A 15555-nucleotide genomic window follows, 5' to 3' on the forward strand; every position below is an offset into this window, starting at 1 on the left:
AGGTAAATCTGTGGTCAATCACGCATTACCTTTCAAAAGCATGAAGTTCTATTTTTCAGTCTGGTGACAAAAACATATAGAACGTGATGTGAGTAGTTTCAAAAAGGAGATGTGCTGTACAGTCTGATTAGATATATAAATAAACAAATTAACCCAGTCAAAAGTTGATGTAATACAAATAGGCATTGTGCCTGGATAAACAAGTCTGGAACCTCTGTTCTTTCCTAAAGTGTGTTCTTTACTTATCAGCGATTTATTTGAACATTTGTGCAATAAGCCACATTTCTACATTTCATTCACCAAATAAACAACCAGTAAAATAGCTATAGAAAATTACACCGTTAATTGTCACAATCGGAAATTGATGGAGATAACCTCAAAGGTAGGAAAGTAAGTATGTATGAGTATGAGCATACCGTTGCCTATTTAAGTGTCTCTTGTCTACACTAGTGGTAATTCACAACAATAAAAAAAGAAAAAAATGTCCAGTCAACAACAGTAGTTTCACTTAGTGTCCCTCCACAGTTTTAACCATAACACAGGATGATATATACTGAACAAAATATATAAACGAAACATGCAACAATTTCTAAGATTTTACTGAGTTACAGTTCATATGAGGAAATTTGTCAATTTAAATAAATGCATTAGGCCTTAATTTATGGATTTCACATGACTGGGAATACAGATATGCATCTGTTGGTCACAGATACCTTAAAACAATGGGCCTCACAATCGGCCTCAGGATCTCGTCACAGTATTCCTATGCATTCAAATTGCCATCGATAAAATGCAATTGTGTTTGTTGTCCGTAGTTTATGCCTGCCCATACCATAACCCCACCGCCACAATGGGGCACTCTGCTCACAACGTTGACTTCAGCAAATCGCTTGCCCACACAACGATCTGCGGTTATGAAGCCGGTTGGACATCCTGCCAAATTTTCTAAAACTACGTTGGAGGCAGCTTATGGTAGAGAAATGAACATTAAATTCTCTGGCAACAGCTCTGGTGAACATTCCTGCAGTCAGCATGCCAATTGCATGCTCCCTCAAAACTTGAGACATCTGTGGCATTGTGTTGTGTGACAAAACTGCACATTTTAGAGTGGTCTTTTATTGTCCCCAGCACAAGGTGCACCTGTGTAATGATCATGCTGTTTAATCAGCTTCTTTATATGCCACACCTGTCAGGTGGATGGATTATCTTGGCAAAGGAGAAATGCTAACTAACTGGGATGTAAACAAATGTGTGCATTTGAGAGAATACATATGCGTATGGAACATTTCTGGTATCTTTCATTTCAACACATGGGACCAAAACTATACATGTTGCGTTTATATTTTTGTTCAGTGTACAATGAGTGTACAAAGCATTAAAAACACCTTCTTAATATTGTGTTGCGCTCCCGTTTGCCCTCAGAACAGCCTCAATTCGTCGGCCATGGACTCTACAATGTGTTGAAAGCGTTCCACAGGGATGCTGGTCCATGTTGACCCCAATGCGTCCCACATTTGTGTCAAGTTGGCTGGATGTCCTTTGGGAGGTAGACCATTCTTGATACACACGGGACACTGTTGAGCGTGAAAAACCCAACAGCGTTGCAGTTCTTGACACACTCAAACAGGCCCGCCTGGCACCTACTACCATCCGCCATTCAAAGGCACATAAATATTCACCCTCTGAATGCCACACATACACAATCCATGTCTACATTTTCTCAAGGCTTAACAATCCTTCTATAACCTGTCTCCTTCCCTTCATCTACACTGATTAAAGTGGATTTAACAAGTGACATCAATAAGGGATCACAGCTTTCACCTGGATTCACCTGGTCAGTCTAAGTCATGGAAAGCCCATGTTAATGTTTTGTACACTCCGTGTATATAGAAGCAGAGAGTGATAAGAGCAAAGAGCCGCAATGGTTAACAGTGAATCAATGATTATCAGCAGCCTGAGAGGAACGCTGTGATGTCAGTACATTGCAACACAGAAATGGGAACTGAGGTTAAAATAAGGTATTCAACTCAAGTTATGAACGGCTGAATTTAGATGGTGTCAAAGATTCTGAAATTTGAATTTTAAGGACAGGTTTTGAACAAGTCAACTGGTTGAGCAGTGATGAGATGGGAAAGCTTCAAAATATGACTGTTTATTTCCTCAACCTTGATTGTTTTAAATAATGTACATTGACAAAGTATGAGACAAAACAAATACATATGACTTTAAACAACTTTAAACCAGATGCCTGTGTGGTGTCTCTGTGTATATCTTAGTTAGCACTTAATAGCCTGATCCACACTATAGGGCCAAGCCGAGTGAAGCCAAGCTCCACTGGGCTGGCTTGGTTACGCATCCACCATAGTTGCTGAAGCCATGCTGGAATGGACAATGTGAAAAGAACATTTCCTAAAGAGCACAATACGGTTCTAGTCGGCCCTAGTGTGAACAAACCAGGAGATGTGTTCCTCCCTTCAACCCCTTCCACTCTACCCCATATACAGTTGATGTCGGAAGTTTACATACACTTAGGTTGGAGTAATTTAAACTCGTTTTTCAACCACTCCACAAATGTCTTGTTAACATACTATAGTTTTGGCAAGTCGGTTAGGACATCTACTTTGTGCATGACACAAGTCATTTTTCCAACAATTGTTTACAAACAGATTATTTCACTTAGAATTCACCTTTAACCTGCTTGGAAAATTCCAGAAAATGATGTCATGGCTTTAGAAGCTTCTGATAGGCAAATTGACATCAGTTGAGGCAATCGGGGTGTACCTGTGGATGTATTTCATGGCCTACCTTCAAACTCAGTGCCTCTTTGCTTGACATCATGGGGAAATCAAAAGAAATCAGCCAAGACCTCAGAAAAAAATTGTAGACCTCCACAAGTCTGGTTCATCCTTGGGAGCAATTTCCAAACGCCTTAAGGTACCACGGTTCATCTGTACAAACAATAGTACGCAAGTATAAACACCATGGGACCACACAGCCGTCATACAGCTCAGGAAAGAGACGTGTTCTGTCTCCTAGAGATGAACGTACTTTGGTGCGAAAAGTGCAAATCAATCCCAGAACAACAGCAAAGGACCTTGTGAAGATGCTGGAGGACACATGTACAAAAGTATCTATATCCACAGTAAAATGAGTCCTATATGGACATAACCTAAAAGGCTGCTCAGCAAGGAAGAAGCCACTGCTCCAAAACTGCCATTAAAAAGCCAGACTACGGTTTGAAATTGCACATGGGGACAAAGATCGTACTTTTTTGGAGAAATGTCCTCTGGTCTGAGGAAACAAAAATGGAACTGTTTGGCCATAATGACCATCGTTATGTTTGGAGGAAAAATCGGGAGGCTTGCAAGCCGAAGAACACCATCATGTTGTGGGGGTGCTTTGCTGCAGGAGGGACTGGTGCACTTCACAAAATAGAAGTAATCATGAGAAAGGAAAATTCTGTGGATATATTGAAGCAACATCTCAAGACATCAGTCAGGAAGTTAAAGCTTGGTCGCAAATGGGTCTTCCAAATAGACAATGACCCCAAGCATACTTCCAAAGTTGTGGCAAAATGGCTTAAGGACAACAAAGTCAAGGTATTGGAGTGGCCATCACAAAGCCCTGACCTCAAATCCTATAGAAAATTTGTGGGCAGAACTTAAAGAGCATGTACGAGCAAGGAGGCCTACAAACCTGACTCAGTTAAACCAGCTCTGTCAGGAAGAATGGGACAAAATTCACCCAACTTATTGTGGGAAGCTTGTGGAAGGCTACCTGAAACATTTTACCAAAATTAAACAATTTAAAGCCAATGCTACCAAATACTAATTGAGTGTATGTAAATGTCTGACCCAATGGAAATGTGATGGAAGAAATAAAAGCTGAAATAAATCACTCTGTACTATTATTCTGACATTTCCCATTCTTAAAATAAAGTGGTGATCCTAACTGACCTAAAACAGAGAGTTTTTACTCTGATTAAATGTCAGGAATTGTGAAACAACTGAATTTAAATGTATTTGGCTAAGGTGTATGTAAACTTCCGAATTCAACTGTATGAGGGCCCCATGGCTGACCACCAGCGCATGGCAGGGATGTCTCTGATCCCATCGTCCGGCTTGCCTGCGAGAGCCCCCTCTGTCTGAGGAATCCCTGTCTCCTTCTGTCCTGGTCCGCAGTGGTCAGCCACCATGCGTTGGAACAGGTGCTCCAGAAACTCTTCGATCCGTGTCTTTATCTAACACAGAACAAAGCACTCTTATTCACAACACAGACTCGTCCTTCCCGTTCTTCTCCTACACCCACACAACAGACTGGTTGACACCGGTTCCATCCTGATTGAGGGGCCTACAACATGTCCTGGGTGGTTAGAGAGATACTGAGGTCACATACCATGGCAGATCTGCATCATCATCTGGACAACGTGTCTCGTAAACTAGCTGTTGGATTACACTGACACTGGACGTATGACCTGCAAGCTAAGTCCTCATTGGTAAGTCTTAGCTAAATGTAAGTTCTTGGTCTCATTAGAACCCCCCCCCCCACACACACACACACTGTACATTTGTTTTCTCCGACTGAAGTACTGACTTTTTCATTGAGACAATAAGAGGTGTGGCACCAAATACCTATGTACTTTGATCCCTACTTCAAAAGCATCAAGGAGACAAACCTCAAGCAAATGTATTTGATGAAGGCACCTGTTATGGAAAACATTTATTTGGCATATTCATAGTCAAGAATGGATTACTCTGTAATGCATGCCAACGGTGCCATCTAGTGTTGATAAAATGTATTGCCTCTGGTCTCCAATCAGGAGAAGTATATAGAGAGGGAGTAAGAGGCAGACAGACACGCTCCCTTAGGATCCCCCAGAATGACTTACATGTTCTGTAGTCTCTCTCCCTGGAGGACGGAAGTTCAGCCACAATAGACCAGCTGCTGTATCCATATACTTCATGTCCACCACCACCAGCCCCCCCCCCACACACACTTTGATATATAGTTAATAAGAACAGCATATACGGAAATGAGATATTGACAACCTAGAGTCCAGAGAAAGGGTACTCACCCTCTCTTTAAGTGATGCGTCACAATTTCTAGGCCAGAGCAACAACTGTTGTTCTTCAAAATCGCTTTGCAAGTCTGTAACAAAACGGATAAAACAACCATTAACATACATCTTTCTAAGGAGAGATTGTTTCATAATGGACCATCCCAACACATAGTACTGGTGTCAAAAGTGTATTATAAAAGATAACATGATCTCTGTGGCATCGTCGCCACTCACCTGGCGGGCACGGGCCATAATACTGGCAAACATGTTGGTGAACTCAACTTCTTTGAGGTACATTCCTGTAGCGTCTGCCTGCTGCATCCCTAGTCTGAAAGACACGTCTATCACCTGGCCGGGGGGATTGGGAAATTCCCAGGATTGGAGTGACACTGCAAACCTCACAGTGTTAGTGATATGCCATTGAAACATGACATCTAGGAAATCTATTGGGATTATCTGTTCCTAAACTTCTACCTTGTGCTGTTTGACACATTTCATCCAAGGCTCTCTAATGTATCCAAAACGGTATGAAAACAGTAGCACCAGATGTACTTTTATAGTAAATTACACCTTGTAGAAGGTGTTTTCTATTCCATTCTGTTTCACCACTGAGGGAAAAAATGATCTATAAGCATGAAATGAGACAATATACCAGAATACAATTCAATACAGAAGACACCATCTAATGAGAAACACATCAAAACGCATGGCTTAGTTTAGTAGGGTATTTCTCCAGGCATATTGTATCACTATTGAAGCAATGATCTTAGTTTACTTGATCCATAGACTGTTCTCTCTGCTTGTGCACGGCAAGCGGTACCAGTGCATCAAGTCTGACATCAACAGGCTCCCGAACAGCTTCTATCCCCAAGCCATAAAACTTGCTAAATAGCTAACTAAATCTATGACAAAATGGCTACACACTATCTGATTTGACCTGTGTATTTATTTTTTACACTGTCTCTATGCACATTCACAGGGCCCTACAAACACTCACAGATATAATATGCATTTACATTTATTCTGACTACACGCACACCCACTCACATACAATCATCATATACTCTGCTGCTACTATGTATTAGAAATCCTGATGCCTACCTTACCCCCTTACATATCTACTTCTATCACTCCAGTATCCCTGCACATTGTAAATATGGTATTGGCACTGACCCTGTATACAGCTTACTTAGTTTCTCGTGTTCTTCTTATTTCGACCTTGTTATTTTTAGTATTACATGATTGATTATTTCATTGTTGGATTTAGCGCTTGCAAGAAAGACAATTGTGCACGTGACATTACAACTTGAAACTCCTTGTTTTCTGAGAAGCAGGGCTAAACATTCATAATCAGTTTGACCTTTTATCTGGACATGCACTGGAGAAATGCGACACCAGCTCAGTACAGAGCGTTTGTTGCGGTGGCGTGCACTGATTGTAGCATTTAAACCGTTCAAATTCTAAAATCTACAGCATTATGATAACCATTCACCCATTCGTCGACTTGACGTGTACCTTGTCAATACCCGAGGGCTATTTGCCATTCACTGTAGTCAAAAGTAGCAGCCTATGCAAACGTCAACTGACACTGAATAGTAATGAAGTGACCGAAGTATCTTCTGAATAATTCACATTTATTGTTGGACTATCGTTATGGCAAAGGTAAACTAAGCATTAAGGTAGTTGATGCACTTGAAATTAAAGTTATTCAAGTGTAGCTAGCTCTCTTCCAAAACCACCCGCAAAACACAGTATACACGTGGTTAGTGCTATCTGGGATCCTTGGGACGACCCCACCTTTAACCTTAATCTACCCTAACCCCTTTAAAAAATCAATTTCTATGGGACAGGGACGTCCCAATGATTCTGTATAGTAAGGACCCCACCCTCAACGGGTTCGGGATTAGAAAAATAATGGTTTTCAGGGGAAATGGAAAGAGAGCCTGTGACGGGTCTTCCGCTTTTGGACATTAACAAGGTGACAGCGGAGAGTAAGAGGCGAAGAGAGAGGGTATACTCCGCCCAAAATCTGTCCACGAAAATAATATCACAAAGACAGGACTTTTTGTATGGTCAATGAGTGTCAAATTTGGTCAACAACATTTTTTTATTGCTAATTTGCTATGTGAGGCTTATTTGATCGAATTTAAGTTTTGTAATGATTAGGTTGTTACAAATGCACTGATATAAGCAGGGGTGAAAGTAGGTTTTTATTTCTTCCAGGTATAGGACCTCAAGCACGTGCGCCACATTTTTCTATATGGACCTGATCATAGAATGACATACAGTACCAGTCAAAAGTTTGGACACGCCAACTCATTCAAGGGTTTTTCTTTATCTTTACCATTTACTACATCGTAGAATATTAGTGAAGAAAAAAAACGATGAAATAACATATGGAATTTGTTATTTCAAGTCAGTTAAGAACAAATTCTTATTTACAATGACCTACACCTGCCAAACCCTAACCAGGACGAAGTTGGGCCAATTGTGCTTCACCTATGGGACTCCTGATCAAGGCTGGATCATGTAGTAACCAAAAAAGTGTTGAGCAAATCAAAACAGGTTTTATATTTGAGATTCTTCAAATAGCCACCCTTTGCCTCGATGACAGCTTTGCACACTCTTGGCATTCTCTCAACCAGCTTCATGAGGTAGTCACCTGAAATGTATTTCAATTAACACGTGTGCCTTGGTAAAAGTTCATTTGTGGAATTGCTGTCCTTCTTAATGCGTTTGAGCCAATCAGTTGTGTTGTGACAAGGTAGGAGTGGTATACAGAAGATAGCACTATCTGGTAAAATACCAAGTCCATATTATGGCATGAACAGCTCAAATAAGCAATGAGAAATGACAGCCCATCATCACTTTAAGACATGAAGGTCAGTAAATCCAGAAAATGTCAAGAACTTTGAAAGTTTCTTCAAGTCGCAAAGACCATCAAGCGCTATGATAAAACTGGCTCTCATGATGACCGCCACAAGAAAGGATGACCCAGAGTTACCTCTGCTGCAGAGGATAAATTCATTAGATTTAACTGTGCCTTAGATTGCAGGTCAAAGAAATGCTTCACAGAATTCAAGTAACAGACACATCTCAACAACTGTTCAGAGGAGTCTGCATGAATTCCCAGTCATGTGAAATCCATAGATTATGGCCTAATGAATTTATTTAAATTGAGTGATTTTCTTTTATGAACTGTAACTCAGTAAAATCATAGAATTTTGTTGCATGTTGCGTTCATATCTTTTTTTTCCAATGTAGAATCCCTATTAATTCAATAGCTACTGTGAGCCTAGTCCTAAAGATTCACCATTTACATTTTTAAATAAATGAGCTTTTATTGTGGCATTAACACAACCAATCATTAACACAAAAAATCACTTCAAAGGGCTCCTTTACTAGGCTTTCTGCTCAAGTTCATCCACTAGCAACACATTTCTAGCCTCCAAGCAGTGATGAATCGAAAGTGACATCTGTTACACAAAACACCTGTAAAGAGTAACGGCATTTGGCGATTGTCAGTTGGTCAAAATGTATGCGTCCGCTGCTGTCCACGTGTGTCTCTGTGTCAGCCACTCATCTCTGCCTTGGCAAAAATGTTATGTTATCCTCGAACCACATGGCATTTTGGAGTATAGGCTATACCATGCGTTCTCAAGTCCATTCCCTAATTTTTCATGCCTTGGACATACATAATGATAAATAATAGTGTAAACGCCTACAATTTTCTTGACATTTATTTGTATTATTGTGATAGGCTCATGTATTTTTATTTATTTTTAAAATCCTTTTTATTTGTTGTTCTATTTGTTGATGTTGTGTACTTTTAACACTTTTTCTCCCAAATTTTCATGATATCGAATTGGTAGTTACAGTCTTGTCACATCTAATTATTTTGTCCGGCTCTGTACCTAAGAGTACCGCTTTACTTTCACCGCTTGGCTATAAGTGGACACACGTGGCATTTCGTATCTTCCTTTTCATTGGCTAGAAGGGTCCCACCTGATCTCGCCTCCTCCCGCCTGCCTTCCATCTTTGAGTATATGTATTTCAGTTGTTAGAGCGGACACTCGACTATCTTGTCAATATAATAAAACATCTTTGTTAACATTCCATTTGAACTCCTCCTCCACATTTACTGGATTGGTTTAACAGTGCAGAAGAGAACCTCCTGAAAAGAGTGTGCAAAGTTTTTTTCTCGTCAGGACCAGAAAGAAAGGAACACAGCTCAGGCGTTTCTTTCACGCCTGCTACTTTAGGGTATTGTCTACGGGGAATGCACTCTGCAGTCGAGGAAATATATAAAAAGTGTGAGATAGCATTGTATAAATTGTATTTAATTTCAAATGAAGTCAAACTAATTTGTCTGTACATTATGTATATTATTTAAAACAAATCCATGAGTAATGTAGCCTACATCATTTATTATTTCCTTTCTAACAGTTTGTAATATAAAGGTCCTCAGAGACTTTATGAGTGAGAGAAGATTTTATAAGTGAAAGAGTAAAGCAATTTGTCATAACCATAAAAAGAGCAGAGACAATATATTTAATTCATGGTGAGTTTATTGATTGTACAGCATGCCTTGACCCTTAACACTTTAAGGGATCCTTTCAGACAGACCAATAAAGAGCTGATTAATCATAAACAGAAGTTATCAATACTGAATTCAACGCTAACTTCGAAACCAACTTATTCACTTACTAGGCCTACATGATCCAGTCCCCCTAAAAAACAGCCCAACAAGAAGCTGCATAAGAGTGCCTTAGCGCCCCAGAGTCAGAGGACAAACTCAGACAGACACCAATATCCCACTTGCTTGAAACCTGACTGATTAGTGTGTTAACACTTCAGAGGACGTCATACAGGGGAAGCAACAGAAACAAACACATTCTTAATAGCAAGTTTTGGTTGGTATTCAAGCAGGGGGTCCGTCTTCTTAACTTTTGTTTTAATTCGTTGCTGTTTTTTTGCCCTTAACCAGACTGCAGTATCCTCAGTTGCCCCACAATCTCAGCTCCACTCCACTTAACAGCTCTCGAGTCCTCTTGGTTTCATGACTACAGCAACCTCTAGTGTTCACCTCACTTTATGTACACAATCACATCCTACAATCTGCTCCACTAACCATAATAACATTACAAAAAGAAAACAGAAATTAGAATAACATTGGACTGGTATGGTGTCAGACTCTTTAAAGCAGAAGTTTATTGAACAGAGGTTGTGCAACAGACATTTCTGAGGTACATTATGTAACTTCTAGTGGAAGGGGGACAACTAAAGGGAAATCCCCGCTGTTGAAACACACTTCCTCATGTCAGATGCAGTATGTGGTGAGCTTTTTGATTGATTGGTTTAGCCATTTTGTATTGGTTTTCCAGACAATAGGACCACCTGGAACACACAGGTCAACTAAGCTCATCAAATCAAGCTTAGGAATCAAAATCCATCGACATTAATTGGAACAAACCATGTAATTAATCATCAATGATATTTGAGACATTTTCACATTTGTCTTTGCAATGACTGTCACACGAGTCTCACAATTAGCACCACCATCAACTTAAACTGACCAAGGAAGTGTTGACTTGTTGTTGTGCACCCTCCACTAGGGTTTAAGTCCAGACGGGAGCCTTGCATGCTTGCCACTCAACAAGGTCAGTACATTTCACAACAGACAAAACCACTGTGCTTTCTACTGTACTGTTACCCTTCCCAGGCTCCCTAAAAACTGTAGAGTTGTGAGGTATTCAGATATTCTTTTTATGTCCAGTAAACCTGAGGTATAGAGATACCGCAATGTGACTGAGAAAGTAGAGCAAAATAGATCAAAAGGAAAAGAAACATGCTATCTAAGCAACCTGTACAAAGAACATTTCCAGTCAAATACTCATGTCATGTTCTTCTATTACCATCTACTTCAGTATTCTGAATGTATCTCTTAAGCAGTAAAATAATTATATTATAATACAAATGTTTATAAAATAGCAGCACACTCAAGTGACACATCACAACTAAGTAATGTCATTTTTTTTTTGTATATAAGAATGAAACAAAATCATAGCTTTTAGCAGCGCAAAAAGACAATAATAATAATAACTCAATAAAAATATTGACACTTTGATGTCTTGACACCTCCTCTATCTCTCTTCACTTTGGAATACAGTATCTAACCCCTTACAAACACTCTACAAACGGTTTTGAGGGTTTGGACACCCCATAAAATAAAACAAAACACAAATTGAAGGTGGTCTAAATACAAATTCAAACCTAACACAGTCAACTACTTTGTAAAAACAAACAAATCATCATCTATGCTCAGAATAGAGCTTGCAGAGGATAAAAAAGGGCAGACATCCTTGACAATGATGAACAGGGGCTAGTTTTGGTGAGGTTGAAGATGGCCTTGTTTATAAGATTGGTTTCTAGAAAACGTTTTCCTGAAAAACATTTATTTTGAGTAGCCTGCTAAAACACTGAATCCTCATTTTCCCCTCATACCTACCACACATGCAAACACAAACAAACGTACACACACACACACACACACAAAAAAACCACACCAAAACCTCGATCCACCTTTAAATGTAGCAATGAGAATATTGCGTGATCAAGGCTGTCTTGTGCTGGCGATGTACCCTGTGTCAGTCTTGGAAGTGAATTAGTCTAATTCTGACGTCTGGGTGACTGATCAAACCCCATGCCAATGAAGTGACTGAAGCAGCAAATCTCACTGGACGAGAGGGGTACACGCAGAGATAGAACTTTCATAAGAGTTTTATCACTACGGGTTCACAGACATCAGTCAGGCCTGCACAGCCTCGGGGACAGCACAGCCACACAGGGGCATCACCCGAAGACAACAGGCCAGGCTCTACTAGCAAAACCATCAATAAGGTAGCGTTGAACATAGAACAGCTCCATCTTTTTGAAAGAAAACCTCATTTGCCCTCAGAACACCAGATGTTCTATGATAACGTTTTCTGTATTGTTCCCACCCATGTGACTTTATGTTGTTGTTGTGAAGCAGGTCAAATAGAAAATTCAAGTAGAACAAATATTTTATAATGTGGTAACTTCTCAAATAAAAACTAAATCGTTAACCTCGTCTGTAGCCTTTTAAAACATTTTTTTTAATTGACATTAGTTATTTGTTAAAACACACGAAAAATGGTCAGACGCTCCTTTCACCTTGCACTTTTCTTTATTTCGGAATGTTTTCAGATCGGAATGTCCTCATGTCATAAGGTGTTAGGCATTATTTTGACACCTGCTTGCCAAGTGGGTACATCTGAATGTGGGAAACCAGCCCTACAAAGTAAAAGCTAACGAGAAAACAGAAAGCATCCATAGATCCCCACACCGTAACCATTTCATTTGTCCATTGGGGAGCGTGTTTTCAAAGTGCTTTGCTGTTGAAATCACAGGCGCGTTGAAACAACTCTATGAGGGACTACAGATGCATTGATCACAAATCTTCCCCTGCTCCAATACATTTTCCTCTCTTCTAATGAACCCAGAAAGTTCATTCTCAAATAATGAGTCTGGTTTTGATCCTAATTTGCCACCCGTGGCCTCAGTCTGCCCAAAACGCAGAAATCAGATAGATGTCATATGAGGCCATTGGGCTCCTCTCCTGTATCTTTCAGCAACTCCACTACATCTCCTTCCTCTACACAGCAACATGCTTCTGCACTGAAACAAACCCTTTCTTTCCATCTATACCTGTCCACCCCCCAGACCCCATACAACCACCACAGACCACAGGCCTCCCCTCTCCTCTGAGATACTAATGTACCATCAAGAGGGGCACACAGTCCTCCCTGCTGACGCTAAGCAGCCTGAAGCTCCTTCCGTAACAAAATAACAAAAAAACTCAAAAACAACATAAAAATACAAACACTATTTGATTGGTATGTTGGCAGTGAAAAACACAAACACCTCGAATGAAACTTCTGAAAGCAGATGGTCCATTGCCAAACTCCTCTAGACAAAAATGAGGGAACACAGCCGTCCCTCTCTCTCTCTCTCTCTCTCTCTCACCCACTAAGTGGACTCAGACCCCCAGCTTTTTGTCGGCCGACAACGCATATTAACTTAAGGCAGTGATATAACATAGATGCCCTGCAGAGAATGAGTCTGTTCCATAGTCTACCACTAGTCTAGTCTTTCCACTCAAGCGCCAAGCCATAACACTCACACACACACACACACACACACACACACACACACACACACACACACACACACACACACACACACACACACACACACACACACACACACACACACACACAGTTGAGCTGATACAAAACTCACATCATGGCAGTTACACCCACCCACACACACACACCCACACGAACAATCAGCCTGACAAAAAGAGCTTATTGACGTCTATTACTCTGTATTCACAAATACGTTTCTTAATAATAATAATCATAATAATGTAATTCACTATTATATACTTGGCTGTTCCATGGACCCTACTTGTCTCTTTCTTAGCACAACACTCTGCAATTCCTGCAAAGTGCTCCCCTCGTCCCCAACACACAGCCAAACTATGCCACGTTGAGACCTGCCATTCACGGTCAGCGGAGCCCTTACTGGGCTCCTATCTCTGGCAGACCAACATTAACCAAAATAATTAACTAAACAACACAGAAAAACCTTGCCCCGATTGTGATCCCATATATGCAAGCCTGGAATGGTCTCCCCAAACATTTTTGAACTCCTCATTAAGCTATTGTTGTCTTATTCGATATAACTTTATCATGACTATACAATCAAAAACAGAACGCAACATATAATTGGCTTGCCTTCTGTATATCTGAGGCACCATAGAGCGTCCATATATCAATTCATAGCTTTTAAAGTATATCTATTTTATATCTAAAAATAGCTTTCCTTTCATACAATACATGGGCGCATGTTTTTATATAACAAAATAAAAAAATCTCTAAAAAAAATTAGCAAGCATTTTTTTTCAAGGGGTAGTTTGTTTTTGTTGTTTTTGTTTTTTGTCGTTTTTTTTATGTTGATTTGATGCGTATTCCGGATGCGCTGCTTCTCTTTTTGCAGGCTCACAAGTTGATGTCGCGAACATCCGTTGGGGTGCTGGACTGATCCAGCTCGTCCATGGTCTTACTGCTGGGGCCACGCTGGACCTGCTGCTGCTGCTGTTGCTGCTGCCGTCCCTCTCGCAGGCTGCTCACCAAGACCCTCTCAATCTGCTCCTGACACTCCTTCAGACAGTCCTGCAACACACAACCAAACAGACATGTCCGTCAATGCAAACATTGGAATATTTTGTAGATTACTTGATTAATATATAGGGTCACAGCCACTTATCTGCCTGTTATTTTATAAGGTAACTTATCCTTTCCATAATACATAGCCCCAGCCCTGACAGAACAGAAGTGACACAGACCTTCAGTCTCCTGACTGTACGGAGCCCCTGGGAACCGGGTCCATGCAGGGTTTGGATGACCGCTACCCTGCCTGCCGCCCCCACAGACAGCTAAGGAGCAGGCCAAGCATTACCTCAGCCCACTATGGCCCAGCACTGAACGCCTCCCCCATCTCCCTATTTTATCCCACGCACAACACACCAGTAGCCTTGACAACGGTGAAAACACAGGTATAGGCCCCAGTGCTGAAGCTCAGCTATGTTAATTACATCCACTATCCTGTGGGAACACAAAGGTGGTGCTTTTTTAACGAGAGCCAGTCTCTGCCTGCAGGGGGCCACCTGAGAGCCAGGCAGATTGGGTTTCAGCATCAAAGAGAGCCGATGGAACCTGAGAATCCTCCAGAGAAAGCACCCTCTCAACACTCCTGAGCCCCCCGTCAGCCTGCTGTGGCCTCAAGGTTCAGCTCTCAGGTTGGAAGTATTAAATAGGAAGACTTCTGATCTGACTATTAACATAAGATTGCCCTGTAATAACTATGCTTATGGCTTGCAGTGTATGACACTGCTGCCCTCTGGTGGTTTAAAACAGCAATGCACACAAAGCCTTGCCTCCCCCTGTCCTCTGTTGGTCTTAAAGGCCCAATATCAAATCATCGCTGGGTAATTAAGTACCTTACTATATTAGTTTTCCATTAAAATTATCAAAAGGAAAAAGTAGCTTTTTAGCAAAAAACAATTTCTCAAACTAACATTTTGCTATGACTGTCTGGCAGAGAGATTTAGAACTCTCTTGGTTATTTGTTTATTAACTAATATAGCACTTGGAGATGTCCCCAGGTAAACCAAAACCCCACCCACGCGAAACCTGCTGATTAAAAAGGTAATGTGTCGATTGTATTTTCAAACAGGAACTATATCAGAAAAAACACACTGACCAAACGTTCTCACACTTTTACAGCGTTTAGTTTTATCAGCTGTTGTTCCAATATGATAGAAAACACAGGCAAAACTACATTTTGACTGCACTGGGCCTTTAAGCACATAGGGGTGGTTGTGGGAAATATGACTGAGAGAGCCCCATGGC

The 15555-nt window shown here is 40.7% G+C and overlaps 1 protein-coding gene across 2 annotated transcripts in view; it reads right to left on the reverse strand.

The window, feature by feature from the left end:
- Positions 1-9609: 9609 nt before the first annotated feature.
- Positions 9610-15555, reverse strand: part of LOC112252585 (G1/S-specific cyclin-D2) — a 203656-nt gene continuing 197710 nt past the window's right edge. For both annotated transcript variants that reach the window (XM_024423928.2, XM_024423927.2), the window contains one exon: positions 9610-14316. In XM_024423928.2, coding sequence (XP_024279696.1) covers positions 14143-14316 — 174 coding nt within the window. In that variant the 3' untranslated portion in view covers positions 9610-14142. The remainder of the gene's footprint in view (positions 14317-15555) is intronic.

This window comes from Oncorhynchus tshawytscha, linkage group LG06 (assembly GCF_018296145.1).
Source record: "Oncorhynchus tshawytscha isolate Ot180627B linkage group LG06, Otsh_v2.0, whole genome shotgun sequence".
NCBI lineage: Eukaryota > Metazoa > Chordata > Actinopteri > Salmoniformes > Salmonidae > Oncorhynchus > Oncorhynchus tshawytscha.